The 23,368-nt window shown below is 37.7% G+C and overlaps 1 protein-coding gene across 2 annotated transcripts in view; it reads right to left on the bottom strand.

The window, feature by feature from the left end:
• The window catches only part of trim62.1 (tripartite motif containing 62, tandem duplicate 1), a 47,625-nt gene that overhangs the window by 4,830 nt on the left and 19,427 nt on the right, over positions 1–23,368 (bottom strand). Inside the window, exons 3-6 of one of the 2 annotated variants that reach the window (XM_084100185.1) lie at positions 11,668–11,763; positions 3,844–4,100; positions 3,676–3,720; positions 3,057–3,172 (exon numbers count right to left, since the gene is read on the bottom strand). In XM_084100185.1, the coding sequence (XP_083956311.1) occupies positions 3,057–3,172; positions 3,676–3,720; positions 3,844–4,100; positions 11,668–11,763 (514 nt within the window). The remainder of the gene's footprint in view (positions 1–3,056; positions 3,173–3,675; positions 3,721–3,843; positions 4,101–11,667; positions 11,764–23,368) is intronic. The other variant, XM_084100186.1, reaches the window with a different exon arrangement.

Genomic DNA, 23,368 nt, shown 5'->3' with positions numbered 1-23,368 from the left:
TATTGCTGTTCAAGTTGGGAGGAAAAACAAATAAGGATAATAGAAATACATTTTAAAAACGCCACTCCAGTACAGAATACAAGGCGGCGAGTGCAGCAGTGTGGAAGGAAGGATTTGAACTGGATTCGTTTCATGCGACAGGCTGAGCGTCGCCCCTTGCCTATTTCTGTCGGTGTAAAAGACGCTGGACAATTGATTGAGAGAGCGAGATATTCCCTGCTGTGTTATTTTAAATAATGCTCTGTGTCAGGTGGGTACTGAGAGGGAATACAGATGAAGGAGGCCTTCAGAGCTTCTCGTCGCAGCTATTAAAATGGGCCACTCGTACAGATCTCAATCAGATGCATATTATCTCATTCACAGGGATGTAAACATGCAGGTTGTGTTTGTGTTGATTAGATCATCTCTAATTGGATGCACTAACAAATACACAATAAGTATTAGATCATTAGACATGATTACTATATTAATGTACTACAGACGCACAAATAACAACAAGCTATTTAATGAGAATAATAATTGAATACAATTTCTTTCAAAACAAAATGAGAATAGTGCGCAAAACTCGCTGCCATGATGCTAGGTTTTTGCTACTCGATTGCTAAGGTGTTTCTAGGTGGTTAGTTTAGTCCCCGGTCAAAAGTTTCAATGATATTCTGGTCTCTAGATTCAGGCTAGCTTCAAGCAATGCAAGTGTATGGGATTTTTATCAAACTGTCTATGCGCCAACGAGCTAAAAAATAAAACCCAAAAAATAATTTTTAAAAAGTTAACTCAAATGAAGCTAAAATAAAATAAAATATTAATATTAAATGAAAAAAACTTTAAAAAAACGAATTGAAAATTAGAAATATTGCCTTTGCAAATATTTGAATCAATTAAATTACTAACTGGAAATTAGAATTACAAAAAACAGCAAAATAACAAAAAACATCTAATTAAAGCTGAAAATACAAAAGCTAATTCAAAATACATAAAAAAACTATAATAAATAGTATATAAATAATACTAATATAACACTGGTCTGTGTATAGTGTTATAGTAATAATATAACTCTCCTAAATAAGCTGCACAATTTATAGGGTTATTTCACCAAAAAATGAAATTCTGTCAGTAATTACTCTCCTTCATGTTGTTCCAACCCCGTAAGACTTTCACTCATCTTCTGAACACAAATTACGATATTTTTGATTAAATCTGAGAGCTGTCTCACTCCTCCATAGGCTTCTATGTTATTGAAACTTGCCAGCCCAGAAAGTTCCCAGAAGGTTGTGGGCCTGTGAGTGAGTTCACGTAGTGTAACAGCGCAGCGCTTCTGGGTTGTACGTCAGAACGTGATAGTATAATAATAGTGAGCCTACGTTCGGACGTACAACCCACAAGCGCTGCGCTGTTACACTACGTGAACTCACTCACAGGCCCACACAGAAGAAAATGAATAGTTGAATAAAATCGTTATTTTTGTGTTTTTTGCGCACAAAAAGTATTCTCGTCGTTTGATAAACATAAGGTTGAGCCACTGTAGTCACTTGGACTATTTTAAACATTGTCTTTTACTTTCTGGGCTGGCAAGTTTCGATCCCATAGAAGTGGAGGAGTGAGACAGCTCTCAGATTTAATCAAATATCTTAATTTGTGTTCTGAAGATGAACGAAAGTCTTACGGGGTTGGAACAACATGAGGGAGAGTAATTACTGACAGAATTTTCCTTTTTGGGTGAACTAACCCTTTAAGGTATCATTAATGTCTGTAGCACAAACAGTGCTGGGTTTGTTTAAATTTGTCTGGCCAAGTGCATACAAGACAGAAGCTAATTGCCCTGTGCTAATTTTAAAGTTTCTTGTAGGAAACCAAGCGACCATAATTTTGACCCACATAGTCTACAATTAGTGATGTAAAATGAGTTCCAACATGACAGCAAACAAGATTGAAATTAGTGTGTGCACTCAATAGAAAGGGCAACACTTAAGTCCTGTAGTGTGTGCTTGGCTGAACCTCAAATACGTGTAACCGTAATGGTGACGCTTGCCTTGGCAAAAAAGTGCTGGAATATAAGCACATGATAATGTTAGCATTCAGCTTGAGATGCTGGGAAGTATTTGCTAAACACAAACAAACAAACTAGATAGGGCTGGGTATCGATTCAGATGTTCCAATTCGATTCGGTTTTGATTCGCAAGCTCTCAATTCGATTCGGTTTTGATTCGCAAGCTCTCAATTCGATTCGGTTTTGATTCGCAAGCTCTCAATTCGATTCGATTTTGATTCTCGATTCGATTTCCGATTTCAATTTCGATTTGACTCAATGAATATAGATTTAATACAAATCCTATATTTATAAATAAAGAACAGTGAATATAAGTTTACAAGTGGTTAATTAATAAAAAGAAATTAAAAGCCACAAACCTGTATATTAAACTCTTTTTATTTTAGGTACACTTGGGTACATTAAAAAAGAATCCTATAAGAACTCTATATTTCAGATGCATGCACTAAAAAGACAGGATTTTGATGCAAGATGAAAAATTGATGCTGAAAATTGGACAAGTCAGAACAGTCACATGCCTTTATCAAACAGGATCAGGTTATTTTATATTTAAGATAAAACAAACATAAAATCTCACAGCATTAGCTGTAACATGGAGGCTGCAAGCCTATGAACAGTGTAGGAAAACTAATAGTGGCTTTTGGGTAATAGATAAATAAATATGGAAAACAATAGATTCGTGGCCTTTGAGAATTGATTTTGAATCGACTACATTTAAAAAAAACGATTAATCGAAAAATTTATTTTTTACTAGATACTAGATCAAGGTTTCCCAAGCAGGATTCACAAGGGAATCTCATAAAGCCATCAAAGATCCTTCATAAACCCTGTTCAGGAAACCTTGATATAGTATTTTTGTGCAGATTATTGAATGTGGTTAAATTCCAGGTGTAAGCATTCAGAACAGTGAAAAAAAAATCGAATTTCCTTTATTTGCAGTCATTTTCTCAATAATGACACATAGTATGTGCAATACCACAATTTAAAACTTTAGTTATGGGAACATTACCTGGCGATATATCCAGAAAAAGGGACTTCCAGATTGTATATTGTAGGGGCCCCATGTATTTGGATGTCGGAAAGTCTTCGTAGGTGAGGTTCGTTTCATGGATCTTTCCCTTTATTCTGTGGAGACACAGGACAACAACTGCATTATTCAGATTCAACACTGGCAACCCACCAAAACCCAAGCAACCGATTCTTCCTCAATGGCTAGATCCTGTTTCCAAACACTCATTTTCGAATCGTACTGTTTTCTACATAGCTTTTCTGCCCCCGCAAAGACAAACAGCTCAAATTCGCCTTTGGGAATGAGGTCAATCTGGGCAACACTGCAGCTCACTTTCATTAGCTCAACCTAAACATTAATCATGCTATTCCTTTCCCACATGGCTAACTCATTCCCCTCTCGTCATTACCTAGAACAACTGCTACACAGCCATTCTGAGAGAACCGCATTTCTAAATGGATAAAACGTACATATTTATGCTGTTTAAGCATCGGTGATCTCTCTACCCCCTAACTATCTTTAACCTTGTTCTGCAGACTAGTCTCTTTTCCTGACTGGGTTTCTGTGACATACAGCAAAGGGCAATGGTCACATACATAAGTCAAATAACCTGACTTGCCTTGGTAGCTTCCACCAGCAATACCCTCCACGAATCACTTGCTCCCTGACCAGCAGTTACAAGAAAAAAGACAAAACGGTTTAGACCAGAGAATCTCAAACTACCATATAAAACACCCTCAACATACGCGCATCCACTCATCTCCGAGTCACACCGCATCCTTAGTACCTGTCTGACGTCAGGGCTATTCCTTCCAAGAACTCGTGCCGGCTGGTCTCACTGAGTCGCTCCTGAAGGATCTGGATGCCTTCCTTGACGTCGCGGAGCTGCTGGCTGTAGCGCTGGATCTTTTGCTCGATGTCAGAGAGCGTGCGTGCCGTATCCGCCTCCAGTTCCTCCAGGGTGCTCTTCTGCCGCTCGCGCAGGAAACGGTGCAGTCGCTCAAACGCATCGCCGATGGTGGCACGAAGGCTCTTCGCTGACGACTATAAAGTAGAGAAGAAAGTTAGGACTTTAGGTAGACTGTGAGACACACAGTCTCAAATAACAACCCTCCACTGTGCATACACTAATTGAGATGTCAATCAAGCATGTTTGTTTTAAACAAGTCTTGACTCTAGGGCAAATGGGTGCGTAAGAAAATCCTCATAATGGCCGAAAGTTTCTCTCATAAATGTATCTGAAGATATATACACCACTGTTCAAAAAATTTCTTAAAAATTCTTTCAGAGATAAATAAATAAAGCAAGGATGCATGAAATTACAAAAACATACTATTTCAAATTATTATATCTTTTGAACTTTCTGTTCAAAAAATCCTCATAAAAACACTGATGCATGGATATTCATATATTTGTAAGTTTTTAACTGTATTTTTGATCAAATACATGGAGCCTTGGTGAATAAAAGTATTACTGTTTCATTCTAATCTCATGATATCTGATCTCATGATTTCAAAAATGTATTTACATAATTTGAACAAGCGAGACAATTCATTTGCCTACAGTAGAGTTCATTCTGAGTCGACAGTTTTTATTTATTTTTTAAATTAAGCAACTTCATGCAAGCATTAAAGGCTAAAATAAATAATTATTTATTTAGTAATGTGTCTAAATGAAACAAACTTCATACATCAAGTTAAATTTGACCATCAAATTTTAAAATTGTGATTATGCCTCCGTGTAATGTAAAGATAATGTATGTGCAGTCTGAGAAGTTTAAAAATGTGGTCTAGGTAGCCAATGACAACCAACATTGGGAAAAGATGGTTAAAAAAAAAAAAAAGTAGTGTCCTAACCAGGCATGACATGACAATCTTCAATCATCCAGTAATTAGTGTGTCTGAAATAAAAGAAAATGATTTTTAAACTGTGAAAGTGTGAAACTACAGAGCTACCCGTGACGAGGAAAAAAAAGAATTTAGTGACCGGAAAAAGTGTGTCATTGTGGATTCACATAGTTAAGACAAAAACACGGAAGAGATGTATGAGACTAATCTGGTTAGGACAGCAACAAGCATGCAGTTTCAATAACCGTACTTGTATTTAATGTCTCAAAAAATTTACACAAAATGTACACAAAAATAAAATGTAGCTACATATTATATTGAATTTTATATATTATATATATTTACATATTATATTGAAATTATTTTACAAATTATACATACATTTATTTTATATAATATTCAATTCAATTCACATTTATTTGTATAGCAACTTTCACATTATATATAGTTTCAAAGCAGCTTGACAGACTACATTACAATTTAGAGTGATTTCTTATCTGAGGTGACTGTGCCCAAGTAATGTATTTCAGCAAAGTACATATACAAATCTAACAATGTATGAATTTAAGGCAGAAACAATGAGCTCACTGAAGTATTTTTTTTACGAGTTGTAAACATGATAATTACAATATATGGAAGAATTGGCATAGGTGCATATTGATTCAGAGTTTGGGTTATCTGAAATCATCGCAGGAGAGTCATCTCTTCACAGGTGTTGGGGCATATTATAATAATTATACCGGTACTATTTTTATATGTATAATTATCATTATTATTATTTCTGCAGAGCCTCAGGGATACGCAATGGACTATGAAGCAAGTGGAAACTGCCTCATATGAATGCATCACTAGAGACACGGTCAGGGACGACAGGGACACGGTCTAATAGTCACTGGAAATGGCAATAGGTTGCTCCTTCCTCAGTCTTCGAGGTTATTGTAGGACAGCTTACATCATTACACATGCAGACAAGCAACGAGATAAAAGCGGAGGGGATGATGCAGAACGAAAAAGAGAATTGCGAAACTAGCTAACAAACCTCGTCATTGACCGTGAAGAAGAAAAAAAAAAAAGAGAGATAAAACGAGATGTTTGAGGAAGCCGGTCATCTTCAATAAAGCGTAAAGAACATCAGGTTCAGTCGACGGATCAGAGATCTGAAACCTCAAGGTCGAATCGAGGCAGGATAGTAGCCGTTCCACTGATGGCTGTCCATACAAACAAGGCAAGCTCGGAAACGTATTATATTTCCATTTCTTTCTTCGCCTATAATAAGAACTGGAAAAATAGACTTCACCGATTACAAGATTACTCCTACTAACAAATACAATAAAGGACTTGTTCCACTTCTGTCTTTCTAAAGGGAAATGTGATTTCCTTGCCACTGGGAAGATGAAATCCTATTAAGATCACGTCTTGCTCTGGTGTTATTTGCATCGGCTGAGTCAGCTCACCTGGCGTCGTGTGATGGATGAGTTGGACTCAGTGATGCTGAGGTGGTGTTGGTCTCTTGAAACCATTCTCCCCATGGGCTGCGCTGTCTCACATTGGGTCTATTTAAAGCCAGTAAACACCTCCTATGAGCCTAGCATGACTCGGCCTCCAAGCAGCCCGTTCGTTTCGACATCTGCTAATCAGACACATGTTTCCCTTAGGGTCTTCCATTTGGATTCAACATCGGCACTTCAGATGAGAGGCGTCTGTCAGCAAGTTTGCCGCCGAGATAAATCTAGAGCATGCTAGCGGGGAGGTGGCAACAAGTTAAAAAAACAACAAGGTAAACATGAACTAGCGGTATCACTGACATAAGCTACATGCTCAAGTTTAACTTTTAGGGTTAGAGGTTTGACCGCTTAAAAGTTTAGGGTCAGTAAGATATTTTTCTGAAAAAAATGTATACTTTTATTCAGCAAGTAGGGATAGGACGGTATGAAAATTTCATATCACGATAATAGTGACCAAAATTATCGTGATTATCAGTACTATCACGGTTTTGTTAAAACGAGATGAAAGTGTTCAAAAATAACTGATGCTCACACTGAAAACTTTAACAAGTTTTATATTTGAAAATCAACAAACAACAAATAAAACAAACAGCTCTATGCACTTTTTTAAGCAAGATTATATTCTGTGGCATTTCCTTCCTTATAATGACCGTCGTCAATAGCAACGCATTATAACACAGCGCACATCCATGTATCACAACGGACGCGCTCTCTCGTTTCATTCAAATACAACTTGCCGTCTTGCGTCTCCGTTTTCGATTGTATTGAAAATGAAATCAGAGTTGATTTATTGTTTACTGAGTTTGATAATATTTTTGTGATCATGTAAGATTTAAAACATTAATCTGCCTTCCGCCATTCCTTCTCGATCAAAAAAACAACAACACTGCGCGCTGCGCCTGCGTCAGCCTGTTGCTGGCTGGACAGGATTTACAGTGAGTTATTAAAATCACGATAATCAAACACGGTTTTAATGATAATTCAATTTTAAACGATAATACTAACCGTCAGTACATTTTATCGTGGTTTATAGTGAAACCGGTAATCGTCCCATCCCTATCAGCAAGGATGCATTAAATTGACCAAAAGTGACAGTAAAGGCATTAATAAAGTTTAAAAAAAAAAATCTAATTAATGTTGTTCTTTTGGTTTCCACAAAAATATTGTGTTTTCAAAACTGTTTTCAACATTGATAAATCCTACTGAAAATTCTGATCAAATAAAAGCAGTCTTGGCGAGCATAAGATACTTTTTTCAAATACATTACAAAATCTACAGTAGTGTATGAGCAATGATAATAGATAAGTTATATTTAGCTCTAGTGATCTGATAAAGTTACTTTACAAGATCAAAGGTCTAACATAGAATTGAATTAGCCAGGTTTTTAAGAGTTAAGAGTTGGCCCACTTTATTATCGTTTGGAAGCAATGAGCCCATTTTATTTATGGTTTACTCCATAAATCTACTTCTCTAAAGGTTGTGCTGTGACAGCTCTCTTGAGACAGCGAATGTAAAATAACCTTCCGTCCTCTTATCTCTACAGGAAAGTCTGGGATGCAGGAGGCATTTTGCAATGATGGTCCTGAATGTCAATGTCAAGCGTCTGGCTCTTCGTAAGCATCTTAAATCACTGCATAAATGAATCCACACAGGATCCCACTAGCTGGCCAATGTTATATCTACATTTTCCTGGGAAAGAACTGAAAGATACTTTCAAGATAAATATGCAATCTGTAAAATCAATGAGGCGAAAACATGTTTTGCTTCCAGAAAATGCAAATCACAGAGATACAAGTCTGAGTTTAACTCGACTTAAGAGACTACAAGGAATATGTTCTTCGAAAATTCAACATGTAACAGGGTCTGCAATCCATTGTACCTTCGCAATATAAGGCCTCGTTTACACTGTCAGTGAAATGTGACCCAATTCCGATTTTTGGGGTCTTTCATTTGGATTCAACATCGCACTTCAGATGAGAGGCGTCTGTCAGCAAGTCTGCCACCAAGATAAATCTAGAGCATGCTAGCGGGGAGGTGGCAACAAGTAAAAAACCAACAAGGTAAACATGAACTAGCGGTATCACTAGGTGCGTTTCCATTAAAGATTTGCGCAAAACTTTTGCGATTTTTTCTAAATATCGATAAAAAACTATTGCGAAATGACGGCGTTTCCATTAACCGATGTTATGCGACTAAAATGTAATTTTTTTTCATTCCAAAAATCATGGCAGAGGACGTTGGTAAGTTTACAGTGTATATATATATATATATATCACAGCCACGTACCGCACTAGACATTATTATTATTAATGGAAAGGAACGTAGGCGTGTTATCCAAGCATTAATGGCAAGGAAAGACCCTTAGGCTATACTGTGAGCGGCACATATGAAGTGTTTCTGGGTTTTTCTCACTCATTTCTGCTTCGAGGTCTTGATTGTGGCATTTCTTTGAGGTTTAGAATCCAGTATTTCTGTCATTCTTTTGTCTTTTATGAATTCAATAAAGAACTCCGTCTCGTATTCTGTCCAAACACACCGCGCCTTCTAAGTCAGGTGACCTGTAAATGCTCAAAAACTGTTTCCATTGCAGTTTTGCAAAATATTCATTTTTCGAATTGCCTGAAAAATCACCTCATGCGAGTGCAAAAACTTTTTTGCGATAAATGGGAGTTTTTGCAAAATTGACGTGTTTCCATTGGGTGTATTTTCAATTCGCAATTTCAATTTGCGCAATTTGAAGGGTAATGGAAACGTGGCTACTGATATAAGCTACATGCTCAAGCTGAACTTTTAGGGTTAGAGGTTTGACTGCATATGTGACACAGATCGGATGTGTTCTATGACAGTGTAAACAGGAAAAAAACGCATGCATTCAGATATTGCGAGATCGGTTTCAGGCCTCGTTCATATGTGGAAATAAATCAGATATAAATCAGATATGTGCCAATGCAACTGTCATGTAAACAGGCAGGTCGGATTTTCTGAGGCATTAATCCGCGGTTTAATGACGAGAGAAACCCCAACGCGCATCTGCAAAGGGACGGCACGGCCCGAAGAAACGTCGTAGGAGAGGAATGTGGACACACGATGACATAACATATCAAAGGTTGGCTTGCTCATCCTAAAATTTCAGACCCACTGCTCCTCGTTAAAGCCGATATTTTAAACACAATATGCTCCCACCTGTCCTGAGATCTCTCTCGCACACAATAACTGAAGCATATTCGCAGGCTGAAATGATGGCACTTTTCGTCCTCCTCCGCCTCAAAATCATGGTGATGTTTGGCTTCCCAAATAAATGGCTTTCCCTTATAGATTCAAATGATTCAAATTATATTTTACCTCTAATCTCAATTTTAAAAATAAATGAATAAAGTGTATAGATTAAGAAAATAAAATATTTTTCAAATAAATAAATAGATAAAAACAGATAAATAAAATATATAGATAAATAAATGCATCAAAATAAAGTAGTAAAATACAGACAGACAGATAAAATAAAGATGAATAAATAAAACAGATAACTATAAAACAATAAAACAAAAACATTACAAAAAATATATATATTTCATACCACACACACAAACACACCAGTGTTGCAGACACTGTGTGTAGGCTAAAGATTAATTGCCGAACAATAAGACCGACACCAGAGATCTACACAGTGTCACAAAGATCTTTCTCTGCTTTAGTCCCCAATCCCAAACAGACGGATAATTAAAAAAAGTGGGCGAAGAAACAGTGGGCGCAGGGAGACGGACAAAGTTGCATTATTGACTGTAGAGTCTCTCTCTGTTGATTAAAACAAGGTGTCAAGATTAAAGACCTGTTCAATAAACCAATTTGCTAGTTGGGAATTCAATGTCAACAGAATATATATATATAGAGAGAGAGAGAGAGAGAGAGAGAGAGAGAGAGAGAGAGAGAGAGAGAGAGAGATGAGCAACGAACAGAGTAGAGATCTGCCATGAATCCGTAATGGTGGGCAGTATGAGCAGTTTGTCAGCTACATTTCTATTTTTATGCGGCCTGATTCCAGTGAAATGTCAATATGGTGATTTGAATCACAGTGATTTTAATCAATCTGCCAAATATGTGAATAAATATAAATATAAATATAAATCACTGTTGGTCCATCAATCTAGAATTGATCCTCTGGGCTTAAAACATTTAGTAGTAAACACTTCTATTACTATTGCAAATCATAACGTGAATCTGATTACAAGGGAGTGGAGGAGCATTCAAAATGACAGCAGCAAACAGTAGGGCTGGGTATTGACACAAATTTCACAATTCGATTCGATTTCGATTCACAAGCTTGCAATTCGATTAGATTTTGATTCGATTCGATATTGATTATTTTGGATATCAGGTTCAATACATGGCAAATTTTGGGAGTCAGTTGTAGCCTATAGGCTTCATTAGCCTACTATAATATTGAAGGTAAAAATGAACTGATTTGTGTACAAACACTTAAATTACACTTTTATTTATTTTTATAATAATAAAAGTTATATGAAATATAAACATTTAAATGGTGGCTGTCATAAAAACTTGCCAGATTTATTCAAACATGCATTAAATATTGAAGAACATTAAAAATTATAATGAATATGTAATATGGTGCATATATTTAGCAAAATGCTCCTCTCTAGAGTCAATTTTTCTGGCTGACTAACGAGTTTATGGTCACTGGATATGGTTTTTCTGAGGTAAATGTGACGTTACATGACATTTCCACGGTTGAAACACTGAGCGATTCCATGTGACATGATACGGATTTCGGTAAGTTGTACTCTATCTTTTAAAACACTTTCAGATGCTCATTCATGTTTATTTCGTGCTATAACTGGTATTATTAAGGCGGAAGAGAAGATCATCGCTGCCTCTTCTCTTGAGCTGCGCCAGAGCGATCTCACAACACAGCGTCAAAACGGTAATTATGTTTTTGAATTTCATAAGAAAATGGACGTAATTTGAAATCTCAGACATGCGTGTTACAGTGTTCCATTCATATTCATCAACTGAAAACAGGATGACTAGCCTAATCGATTCTTGGGATTTAAGAATCGATTAAAATCGAAAAATCGATATTTTTACCCAGCCCTAGCAAACAGCATTCACTTTAATCATTATATGGATGGGTTGCCCCTTTAATGGACGTCCAAGGGAAAACTGATCTATGGGGCAGCAGACTAAATCAGTTTTTTTTCTCTTCAGAATAATATACACTGATAAACGGCATGTGCTGAAGTTTACCTTGGTTTCGGTGAGCTGCCTCTGCAGTAGCTGCAAAGCCTCTGTATGACCCTTCTCGCTGTCCTGTAGAGTCACCAGCTGCTCCTTCATCTCCCTCTGTAAGAAAACCACAGCGCAACACATCATGTCATTTATTGCCCATTAATCTGGCAACCTCTAACCCAAAGTAATTACTCTGAACCACTTCCAAAGCCTTCCTAAGAGAGATACCACAACTCTGATAGCAGTAATTGTGATACTATTGTGATGGCTTTCCTGTATCTCAAACAGTAGAGCGTTGGCACTTGCAACGACAAGCTCATGGGTTCGTTTCCCAGGGAAAGCAAGAACTGATGAGAATGTAAATGTGTGCCTTGAAATGCAATGGAAGTCGCTTTGGATAAAAGCGTCTGCCAAATGCATAAATGTAAGACGAATGCACAGACCCAATGTAATGATACGCATCCGTTTTGCTTTCCTGTAGCTCAAACAGTAGAGTGTTGGCGCTTGCAATGACAAGGTCATGGGTTTGTTTCCCAGGGAAAGCAAGAACTGATGAGAATGTAAATGTGTAACTTGAAATGCAATGTAAGTCGCTTTGGATAAAAGCGTCTGCCAAATGCATAAATGTAAATGTAAACACTACTGACACTACACACAATCCTTCACTGGATGATCACCCAAAATAAAAACCATTGGGCAACTCGATTGTTTCAGGCCTCGGGCAAGATTGAAAGTGCACTTTTCTTTGCCACTGGGGTCCTATCTTCAGTATACAGGAGTGTTAGAATGGAAATGAGCTCCATTAAGACCTTAACAATGAGAATGATTTCAATTTTATTCAACATTGACTTAATATCTTCAACTTCTATGTAGCTTCCTAAATGCTGATATCTGGTTTAAAAAAAAAAACTTTATGACTGAAATAACCTATATTACTATAATTCAATCTTTTCATGCATGGTTTTGATCTAGACTGGAAGTTTCAAATTGTAAGAAAGGTACAGAGAACGGTGGCTTTTATAGTTACAGGCAAAAAAAAAAGAAAAAAAAAAAAAGAGCAGAAATTAATAAATAAACAGTGAGTTTCCAGAGAGGTCCGTGTCAGGGAAAGTGGGTCTCTGCTGCAGTGGACGTGGCAGAACTGGGACGACAGGCCATGTTTGCTCGCCTGGAGGCAGAATAAGAACAGGCAAAATGCACCAGCCCCTTTACAATACACCAGAGCCAGAGCTCATCTGAATAAAATACATATATTAATATATAACATAGGGCTGCACAATTTGGGGAAAAGTATCATATTGTAATTCATATATCAATGTGGCTATAAAATAATAATAATAATAATAATAATAATAATAATAATTAGGGATGCACCGAAATTTCGGCTACTGAAAATCTTCGGTTTTGAGCCAAAATGGTTTCGGAGGGCCGCAATCAGTGCCTGAAATTTTGACTGTGTTTAGTGTCTGTTTCATGTAAAACGTGGATAAGCTACAACAGTTAAACATGTCAGCTGTGTGGACACTAGCTCTGGTTTGACAATCTTACTTTCTTGATTTTAATCGGTAACATGGTTTCTTAAAATCTAAAATCTTTTAGTCTGTGCTGTTTTCTGTTCACTAAACGTCACTAAACATTTGTAGCGAGCCTGCCATCCAATAAATCACAAAAAGCTTGGTGCTTTGTTACTTTTAATATGAAGTAAATTTTAAAATATGTCGATTTTTTTACGAAATTCAAATAATAAATGTCATTTTGGGGCTCTCTTTAATACGCCGTGACATAACAGGGCCATTACACAAAGAAGTTTAATACGTAAGGTTAGGGATTTGACTCTAATGCTAAAGTGTGTGAGCAATACTTGATGCTAGCCTCAAGAAACACCAATAACTCATGCTCTTATTGTTCCAGATGGAAATAAACACCAATGAGTCCAGGCCACATATTTTATAAACAAGATTATCCTGAAAAACATATTCATCTGACATTCCAGCACCACGTTGTTTTGATAGAGGTGATTCATTGAAAATGAACAATATGACTATGAAATGCTGTTGGAATCCATTTCTCACACTATATTTTAACGACCTAGTTCACTAACATTTAAAAAGTGAATATGTTCGGAAAATACACAATATGTTCGGCGGTATTATCTGACAGCTATTAGACTCAAATACATGTGAGCATTGAAATAGTTCCCAATTATATCCAGGACGAGGAGCAGAGAATACAATTACTTTCTTTATAAAGCTCATTACTTCAGGGAAATGCTGTCTGTGCTCTACACGTATATAAATGCCCTTCCCAGCATCCAAACCGCCTGGTTTCAGTATGCATACCTGATAGATGAGAGCAGTCTTTAATGCATCAAGTTAAAGCAACATAACCAGCCGGTGCACTTCAGGAGTAAAACGCAAATGGTTATTGTATCATTATAGACCATATATTTTGTATGTGCCATTTACCTCCACCTTTAAAAAGTGTATTCAGAGAACTAACAACTTCTTTAAAAAAAATGTGTTTCGGCACAGAGCCTGCAACTGAATCATTTTTGCAGCAAATCAAGTTAGCACACACTCAAAATGTCTGAACAAAGGACTGAGTGTGCTGGTTTTAGCTGCATGGAGAGCACAGAGCACTGGAGGTCAGAGGCGGCCCACGTTTATATCAGTCTGAGCGGGCGAGAGGAAGTCTGACATGACATTTCCCCAGGATTCCACACAGCAGGGGGAAGAGGTTCATCGAAGGCCGATTGCAAGACTAGAACTTATTTCACTCAGACTTGACTCATCTTTGCATTTGAGCTGCATATTCAAAAGAACAACTCTGAATTAATTATATAATAATTTTTCATTTTCTTCACATGCATTTCAGAAAGACACCAATCCAACAACTCTGAATTAATTATATATATGAGACAAAGCCAAATATATTTGAAAATCAGAACAAAACTATGTAAATCTCCAAATAATTTACTTATCCTCATGTCTTTCCATACCTTTCTGGCTTGGAACAAAAACAGGATGTTCACGATGCTATTTACCATGTAATGAAAGTGAATGGTGACCACTAACCATGGCTGTTGTTAGTCCATATCCACATTCATTGTATGATTTTTGGATGTTCTGTCCCTTTAAGAAAGAATGAATGAACTACTCTTCCCCTCAATCAGATTATGTTATCTAGCTAGTCCACGCTACCCTGCAAAAACTCACCACAAACCTAATTTGCAAAGCTTTTGATTTCCATTATAACCGCGACAGCAACCTCTCTGACTGGAAAATTGGCAAGCAAACAAATACAAAGACTTTTCTGGAAGTATTTAGCATCAATCTTCTAAAGTTTAGCTGTTATTACAAAGAAGCTTTCGCAAGAGATTTTGAATTGCGTTTTTGCTTCAGAAACCCTACAGTTGAGCTCCATTGTACGTTCAATAAACTCCCTCAAAGGTTCATTAAACCACCACCTGCCTATGAGCTAAAGATACGTTCTAACTGCTGGCACTGATGAGAGTGAAGGAGATAATCAAGGGTGCATAAATTATGAAATGCGGCAGGCGTGCTCAAGATACTTCACGCATCCCAAGTTCAAACCCTGAGAACAAATGCATTCCAAGTAGAGCAGTTTGAAGTCATTATTGATGAACCTCGAGTGAAAACCAAGAAACTTGCACAGGGTTATTAGATGGTGAACATCTTTTCATTCCTGAAAAACACCTCCATCACTCAGATGACACAAAATGCAGAACCACTGACTCGCACGGCAATTTGATGCTATGAGGAAATAGTTTGCCAAATAATCCAACTACAGCACTCATCAGCCCGAAGGGTACACAATCAAGGACACTTTGGCCTAACCTTGTACGCGCTGGTGTCATAATTCTGCAAGGCAGCAGGATCCGAAGTAATAAACAGCCTGGGTGGACAAGGCTGGTTCTGTCATCTCTCTTTATGACTCGTGAGTAAATCACATCTGAAGAGGACAGCAAATGTGTCATCTGCACTCCTTCTTTAACAGGGTCCAATCAAACCAACTCAACCACATATAACAAACATGAATCATAAGCATAGTGGCCACATGTGAGTCATTTGGCCATCGCCATGAATAACTTGCAAGGACAAAACATGTCTGTTTGCTAGACATAACTACAAGTTGTTTCTGATGTCAACTCAAGATATCTGAATTAATAAAAAAACACCCATCACCATGAAACCTTCTCCTACTAAAAAGGGTGTTCTTACACAATAGATGTGGCGCTAGAGTTGGCTCGCATTGTAACGTAACCACCAAACGTAATACATGTGGTGTGATTTCTGCTCGATTCGGCAGCATTAGTGTACCAGACATTCTATTGTTTATCAGTAAATGATTAAGTGTTTCTTAATTTATTAAATTTCATTAAGTCTCTATAGGAAGCTACTGTTTAGCATTTACTCATTGCATCCAAAACCTGCAAATGCAAATACGAACAGCTCCATGATCAACCCCGGTGTTTCAGAGTCCTTCGTCTGAGTCACTCAAATGGCTTTAAGAACAACAACAAATCAGACTTTCACGCCAAATTTACAATTGGCTTTAAAGGGATACTTCACCGCTGTAAAGATGAATGTGCATTTAAATTGGGTCATTTATGTAGTAGAAATGTGAAATTATTTTAGAAGTTGGTGCCTTCTAGACTGAGAAAAGCCAGAAAATGTATTTGTGGATGAAAGACAACAACTCCCAGAATGCACTTGCTTCGCTGCTCTATGTGGCCACTCCCAAGCCACGCCTACCGGTTACAGAGGGCAGTGTCGGAAGAAATTATATAACTAGCACTAGTCGACTCGGAACTGAAAAGATGGCGTTTTATCGTGAGATCCCCCTATGGGCGGGTTGAACACATGCGGGACGAGCTCCTCCTACTGGCTGTAGTCTCTCGCCTCTGGACAAAAAAGCCTTCGATGATGATGATGATAAATTACGATTTTTGAGTCATCTGAGTTTTTTTTCCAGACACACAATACAGAAATCTCTCGTCTCAGGGGGACATGAGGGAGGGAAGCACGGTCATTCGAAAATACCACCGGGTTTCTACTGATTCAAAGCTTAATGCTAATCGGTGAAGTATCCCTTTAAGGACGTTTTTAGACTGTAGACTGTTTGCTTTGTTCCGAAACAGGGAACCGAACCGCTCCAGAGTTCGTTTTCAATCGGGCCAAGATCACCTTGTTCAGGCGATCTTGGAGCGATTGTTTTGGTGTGGATACGAGCGCAATTGCCGTGTTCATATATGTCTAATCGAACGAACCAAGGGAGAAAACACACCAGGTTAACACAACGCTCCAAACGAGCCAGGCGTGACAACGCCAGGTGTGAAAAGATCCAAACCAATGAGCTCAAAAGTCAAAGACAATCTTTAGATCATGTTCTATCCAAACAAAATATGAAGTAGAGAGAGTTAGAACAACTTGTTATATAATGGACGTTATTCACATTTCCAGGGTTCTCAGTAGAAGTCGTCACAGTTGAGCAACCTTCTATTGAAAACATATATGGTTTATGTGTTCACATTTGATCCAACAGCAAAAGATAAAATCCATAATAGTGTTTCTATCTCTTACCAAATGTGGAAAAATAATAATCGAGAGCTCGATTGCAGTGGTCAGAACAAAAAAAGATGCTGAATTTTTACCGTTGCTCCCTCAGCCTTTGTTAGAAACACTTGTTAAATTGTTTTTTGTTTTTTTAAATGTAATGCCAAGGTCACAAAGTATTGTCTTACAAATTTACTTTTTTTTTCTCAATTTTTTTTTTATATGTAAAAAAAAAACATTTCTAGATTTATAATGTGTGGAAACGTGTCATCGGTCTGTGAAAAGGACCCATAATCCATAATTATTCTTACGGATGCATTCGAGAGGATTCTGACTCATAACTGAGATACTTCATTAAATTATTCTGTTGTTTGCAAAACTGCAGTATCACACCGTATAATTTTGCAAACTTAGTTTGTGTTTATTATGCAAGTAGCGGGTGATTCAGCTGCACTTGCTCTCTATGCTGTTCATTACTGTGGTAATGGTGAGATCTCAGGAAAGATCATCCCCGCTGTGCTCACCTGGGGAATAAAACGGTTCAGCGGATACGAGTACCCATGAAAAAAAATAAAAAGCAAATATGCCTGTGCATAAATCGGGATGCCGAGTGAAGCCAAAGAGATCTCACAGCCTTTCATCCTCTTTTCTACATATGAAAATGCTCAAACTGTGCCACAAATGCTTCTGACTGATTTCTCCTGGTCTCAGCAGAGACCACAGGCTGTGTGAGAGGAGGGAGGGTTGTACCCTGCAGTCTAAGCACGTCATCTTTGCCACAGCACACTGACACAGCTTGCAGCAGCATGACAATGCAGCTGAGATGTAGATCATTTATGGTGGATGCATCGTAGCTTTCATACAGCAAATCGGGCGAGAACTCAAGTCTGGAAAAAATAAATGTGTCTGCGTGATTTGCATACATTCAACTGGTTTCTCAAAACCGTGTTGAATCCTCCGATTGCAAGTACAGGTTGTGTGGTTGCACCTGGTGCTGCCATGAAAAGACTTGCCCCAAATGCTTTTGTGTTATAACGTCAATGCAAAAGCATCAACAAATACAGTCAAACACAAAGCCGAACTTTGTTTAAAACCCAGCCGCAATTGCACAAACCGTTGACAGTACGGTTGGTGTCTATCACTGTCATGCCTTCCAGCCTGAGAAAGTTTGTGCAACACGTTAGATGCCGATAACAAACAAAGCTACAGCATACAACTGACAAATCTGACCTTTTTCCTGCTGATCCAGCCCTCCCATTCAGTCCAGTGCATTGAGGAAAATGAATGCCTGCAGGTTTGATGGATGTCAGCTATGTGGATCAAAGAAGTGGCCACCAGGAAAAGCTGGCAGCAAAAGTGGTTTGAATTATTGCTTCGACTCACAAAAACAGTGCAGGAATTGTTTACAATGCACAATAATTTAAATAAATCAGTTGAATTGGGACTAAAGCGTAAATGTATAGAAAGTCAGGCAGTGCAGAAGCAATCAGCAAGCTGTCACTGTCACCTCGATAGAGGCTGCCTCACCGAAAGCTGTTTTAGATCTACCTCATAAATTTCCCTTGCGGGTAAACAAGTGACTCAGATTTGAGTAAACCCTGGGCTTTAAAAAAAAATCCTGTCATTATAGTTGAGAATGAACAGTGTTGAGGAAACCGGCTTCAAAATATGATGCAAGGTAAATGCAAATGAGGGAAGTGGGTTGTATCGAGCAGAGTTTCCTCTAGAGGTTAGAATATAGGACAAGTCGTGTGAATGATGAATGCAGCGACCGCCTCTAAACACGGTGTGTGCAAACTCTCCCCATCCCTCCGTCTGGACCGTGACAAAATGGATATGCAATGGCATTCCAGTATCAAGAAAGGTGGCTCTTCAGAGATTTGCCCTTGCAGAACTGAGACCTGGATTTAAGACTTGACACATTTTTTAAATCGCTTTGCGAACATTATAGTCTACCCTGCAAACTTCCACCAATGATGGACTCTTTCAGTAGCTGGCGGAGTAGTTTTCTGCCTGAGGTCGGATATTTTAAAATTGCACCGCTGCATGACACAAAACTGTTAGATGGGCAATGTTTAATAAATAAATAAACATTTTTAAAAACTATATATATTAAAACTAAAAAAAAAACGAAATATATATATAAAATATATTTATTATATACAATGTAATTATTAAACAATTGTATTGTATTGTATTGTAGTAATAATAATATGTAGATGCCGATGTGTAAAAAAATACCTACAATTTAGAAAGAATAATAAATAAAATTACATGTAATTTTTTAAAAAGTATTAATAATTTAAATATGTATATCATTTTTAATAAGTATAAATAAATTCCATAAAATAAAAAAAATATATTGTAATTAAAAAATTAATGAAATTAAATAAATGAATAATGTAAATAGTAGATGCCCAGTCACGTATAATAAATCAATATTTTTTTTGAATAAATGTAGAATGTATGTTTTATGAAATAATATGTATACATTTTATTAAAATGATTAAGAATTTAAATATTTAAGAAAACATTTTGAGGTTGAATTTCCTGCCAAAAAATAACTATATATATTGTGATATATACCATAACCAAAAAAAAAGCAACCCCACCTGCATATATCCATCAATAAAAAAGCACTGAATATGGTGGTTATGAGGGGAGTCTTGTTGATTTGCCACATTAGGCAGAATCCTGTGTTTTGGCAGGCACTGCGTGTATTGCCTGCTGCTTCTGCTGAACGCTGCCAAAAGGACTTGTTGAAGCCACGGAGGCCTTTAAGAGCGAGAAAAACACAGAGCTCCAAGCGGTTTGAACTTGCTGTGCAGGGAACAAGGAATAAAACAGAAAATTAGGCAGAACTGACACATCACTTAGGCACTTCATTCAAAAGCAATAGGGGTATGGAACAACCCACACGTCGCCTTGCATGGTGTGCTCTCAAACTCCACAGACAGTATTCAAGCCATCTATATTAGATCATCTAGAGTGGTTTTGCTCAAACATGCCCTCTCTTCAACAGATGTATCCCAGCACTCCTCAGGGACAGGGAGAGGCTTCCTTCACTGTTGGCAGGAACTGAAGGATAGAGAAAGGGAGGTCGCCGGATGAGATGTAGTGAGTTGGAAAACACTGGCTGAGGGGGATGTAAACTGTCCACAAAACTGTTTAGTAGCATTACCTTAGAAAAAAAAGACACCTCTGGTTTATTCCTTTTGGCTCAGACTGATGACACTTTAGCCAAAATACATTAGGCCTTTTTTCACCCTAATTGTCTCTCCAGTAACTGTGAAAATTGAATTTGTTTTAAAGCAACACAAGCCTGCATGAAACTGAAACTAAAAATATATTTTACTGGGGAGATTATGGCAAAGCCCAATATATAACCATGTCATCTTAAAAAAAGCTTCTTAGGATTAAATAAAAACCTCTGATACTCGGCTTGTTGCTTATTTAAAAAGCAGCAATGCTATTATATATATGTACTGTATATATAAAAAATATGAAAAAACACAAATGGTGTAAGACTTAATGTCTTTAATGAGACAATGAACTAAGCATCCCATCAAGTATTGCAAATGGTGTAATCACATGAAATGTTACAAAACTTACAGTTATTGATTATTAGTGGAAAATGTTATATATATTTTAAGTTTATTGCATGACATTCAAATGTGTTGTTTGATTGTGTAAAGACACTGACTATTTAGCAATTTGCAATGCTTCATGGGATTGGGCACTGCAAGTCATTTCCATGGTAACAGCAGCTTCTCTGATTGGACGATTTCTCTTCAGGATTGGCTAGTGTACTTCCAGGAATTGGCTATAGCAAACGATTTTTTTTTTTTTAATGAAATTTTAAAACACATTGACTTTATGGCATGTATGAATTTAGTACCGTCGATATTCTTAGGGATAGTGCATTGGTGACTCAATTCTGAAACATGCAATAAGAGAACATTTTGCCCATTGCTGTCAACACAAAAATAAAATTCAGTTTAGGAGAAAGTGTGTGGGATTTTTACTTCAAGAACCTTACTATTGCACTCGACGACCACTTTGACCATCTAAATCTAACGCATTAACACATGGCCACAAGTAGAACCAAACCAACTAACATTTAAACCCAATCTTGATTCAACAATCTTAAATGGCCTCCGTTTCCAAGTGTCCTCTTCCAGATCCCAGTAGAGTCATCTCATTCTGGTCCTAGAGCGGACAAAGCGAACACTGTTTGACAATAAATGGCTTCAGGCAGTGGATGTCAAAGGCAAGTTGAACAGAGCTGAACACAGCACTCAAACAAACATCAAAATGGACGAGCAGCTTCTGTTTACTGAGCTGCTGAAAGACACTAATGTGTCCAATGAGCCTTGCAGTCACTAACAGCTCCATCTAAGGCTGGTTGCAGAATGAAGAAAAACCCTAAATTGGTTCTTCAAGGAGAACCATGTAATTTCTCCAGTAGCGGCACCAAACAAAATGACATCCTTCACCCTTGAGGACAGTTATTAACGTCATGCATCATGGATTAACATCACGCTGTGTTGAAATCAAAACAGCCTTTGAAATGTTTTAGCTGTGACTCCATTTCCCAGAACTTGCATCAACACCAGAATTGCGCTAACACCACGGGTGTGGGGGGGATATTGTACGGTATGTAATTTGCAGGCATCGGGGAGGCGTTATCAATATGTGTGCTTAAGAGTATATTTGAGAACTTTTAGAGAATTTCTCAATAATTGTAGCCTGACGTCGTCATACTCAGATTCTGATACCGCTCCATTGGGCTGTGATTAAGGGGCGTGTTTCAACTGAACCAGGAAAGAAAATGCCTCTGCACTCAATTGGACAGACCTACAACCAATCAGAGCAACGGAGTAAGTGACGCATGTTCTTCATTCATCATTCAGATCGACAAATGCCTTGATCGGGGTTCTCTGTTCCTCTTTTAAAATGAATGCGCTGTTGATATCTTCTATAACAGACGCGATGGCGGAATCTACACATCTCAATTCTCCAGCGGCAGTCATCTTTGTTGTAAACGAATTCAACCCAAGCGCTCTTTGGTGACGTGGATGATTACGTTACTGTTGATCATCTGTCCATCATCGTATAAAGCCCGCCCTGACAATTTGATTGGTCCGAACAGCTCTGGTTCAAGCATAGTTTCTCCACAACGGATCAAGTCCAGACCGAACTTCCCAACCTCAAATGTTGTGGGCGGGGCTAAGTTCGGCTGGCATCCAGGCTACATCATGAATCCGACCCCTGAACATGAGCATGAAGACATTTAGAGATCTCAGATTAGCGTTCGACAATATCAGCTTGTTAAAGGATTAGTTCACTTTTTTTGACAGCATTTGAGAATCTTTACTCTTTTAAAGGATTAGTTCACTTTCAAAAAAAAATTCTGATAATTTACTCACCCCGATGTCATCCAAGATATTCATGTCTTTCTTTCTTCAGTCGAAAAGAAATTAAGGTTTTTGAGGAAAACATTCCAGGATTTTTCTACACAGAATGGACTTCAATTGCAACCAAAGTCTCGACACGATCCCAGTCGAGAAATAAGGGTCATCATTTGACCGTTTTCCAACATGATGACACAATGCACGGCACATCTCAGAGATGATACATGTCGAGCATTTGTGGTTAAAAAGTATATATATATATTTTCTTTTTTTTTATGACCGATCGTTTCGCGAGATAAGACCCTTATTTCTCGGACTTGGATCGTGTCGAGACTTTGAAGCTGCACTGAGACGGACATTTGAACCTTCTTTGAACATTGGAATAGTTGGTTGCAATTGAAGTCCATTCTGTGTAGAAAAATCCTGGAATGTTTTCCTCAAAAACCTTAATTTCTTTTCGACTGAAGAGAGAAAGACATGGATATCTTGGATGACATCGGGGTGAGTAAATTATCCGCAAACATTTTTTTGAAAGTGAACTAATCCTTTAAAAGAGTAAAGATTCTCAAATGCTGTAAACATTTGCAAAAAGCGCAAGGTGCAATCCAACCCTTTTCTTCCTACTAAGGTCATGCTTTATTGAATGGTGGGACATTTCTCTAGACTAGAGTCTCAGCGGTGGACTTTCAGCTATTGAACAGATCACCTCAATCTGAAGTTGAAAATAGG

Source organism: Abramis brama, assembly GCF_963993115.1.
Source record: "Abramis brama genome assembly, chromosome: 23".
NCBI classification, from domain to species: domain Eukaryota; kingdom Metazoa; phylum Chordata; class Actinopteri; order Cypriniformes; family Leuciscidae; genus Abramis; species Abramis brama.
This window is presented reverse-complemented; position numbering and strand designations above follow the sequence as displayed.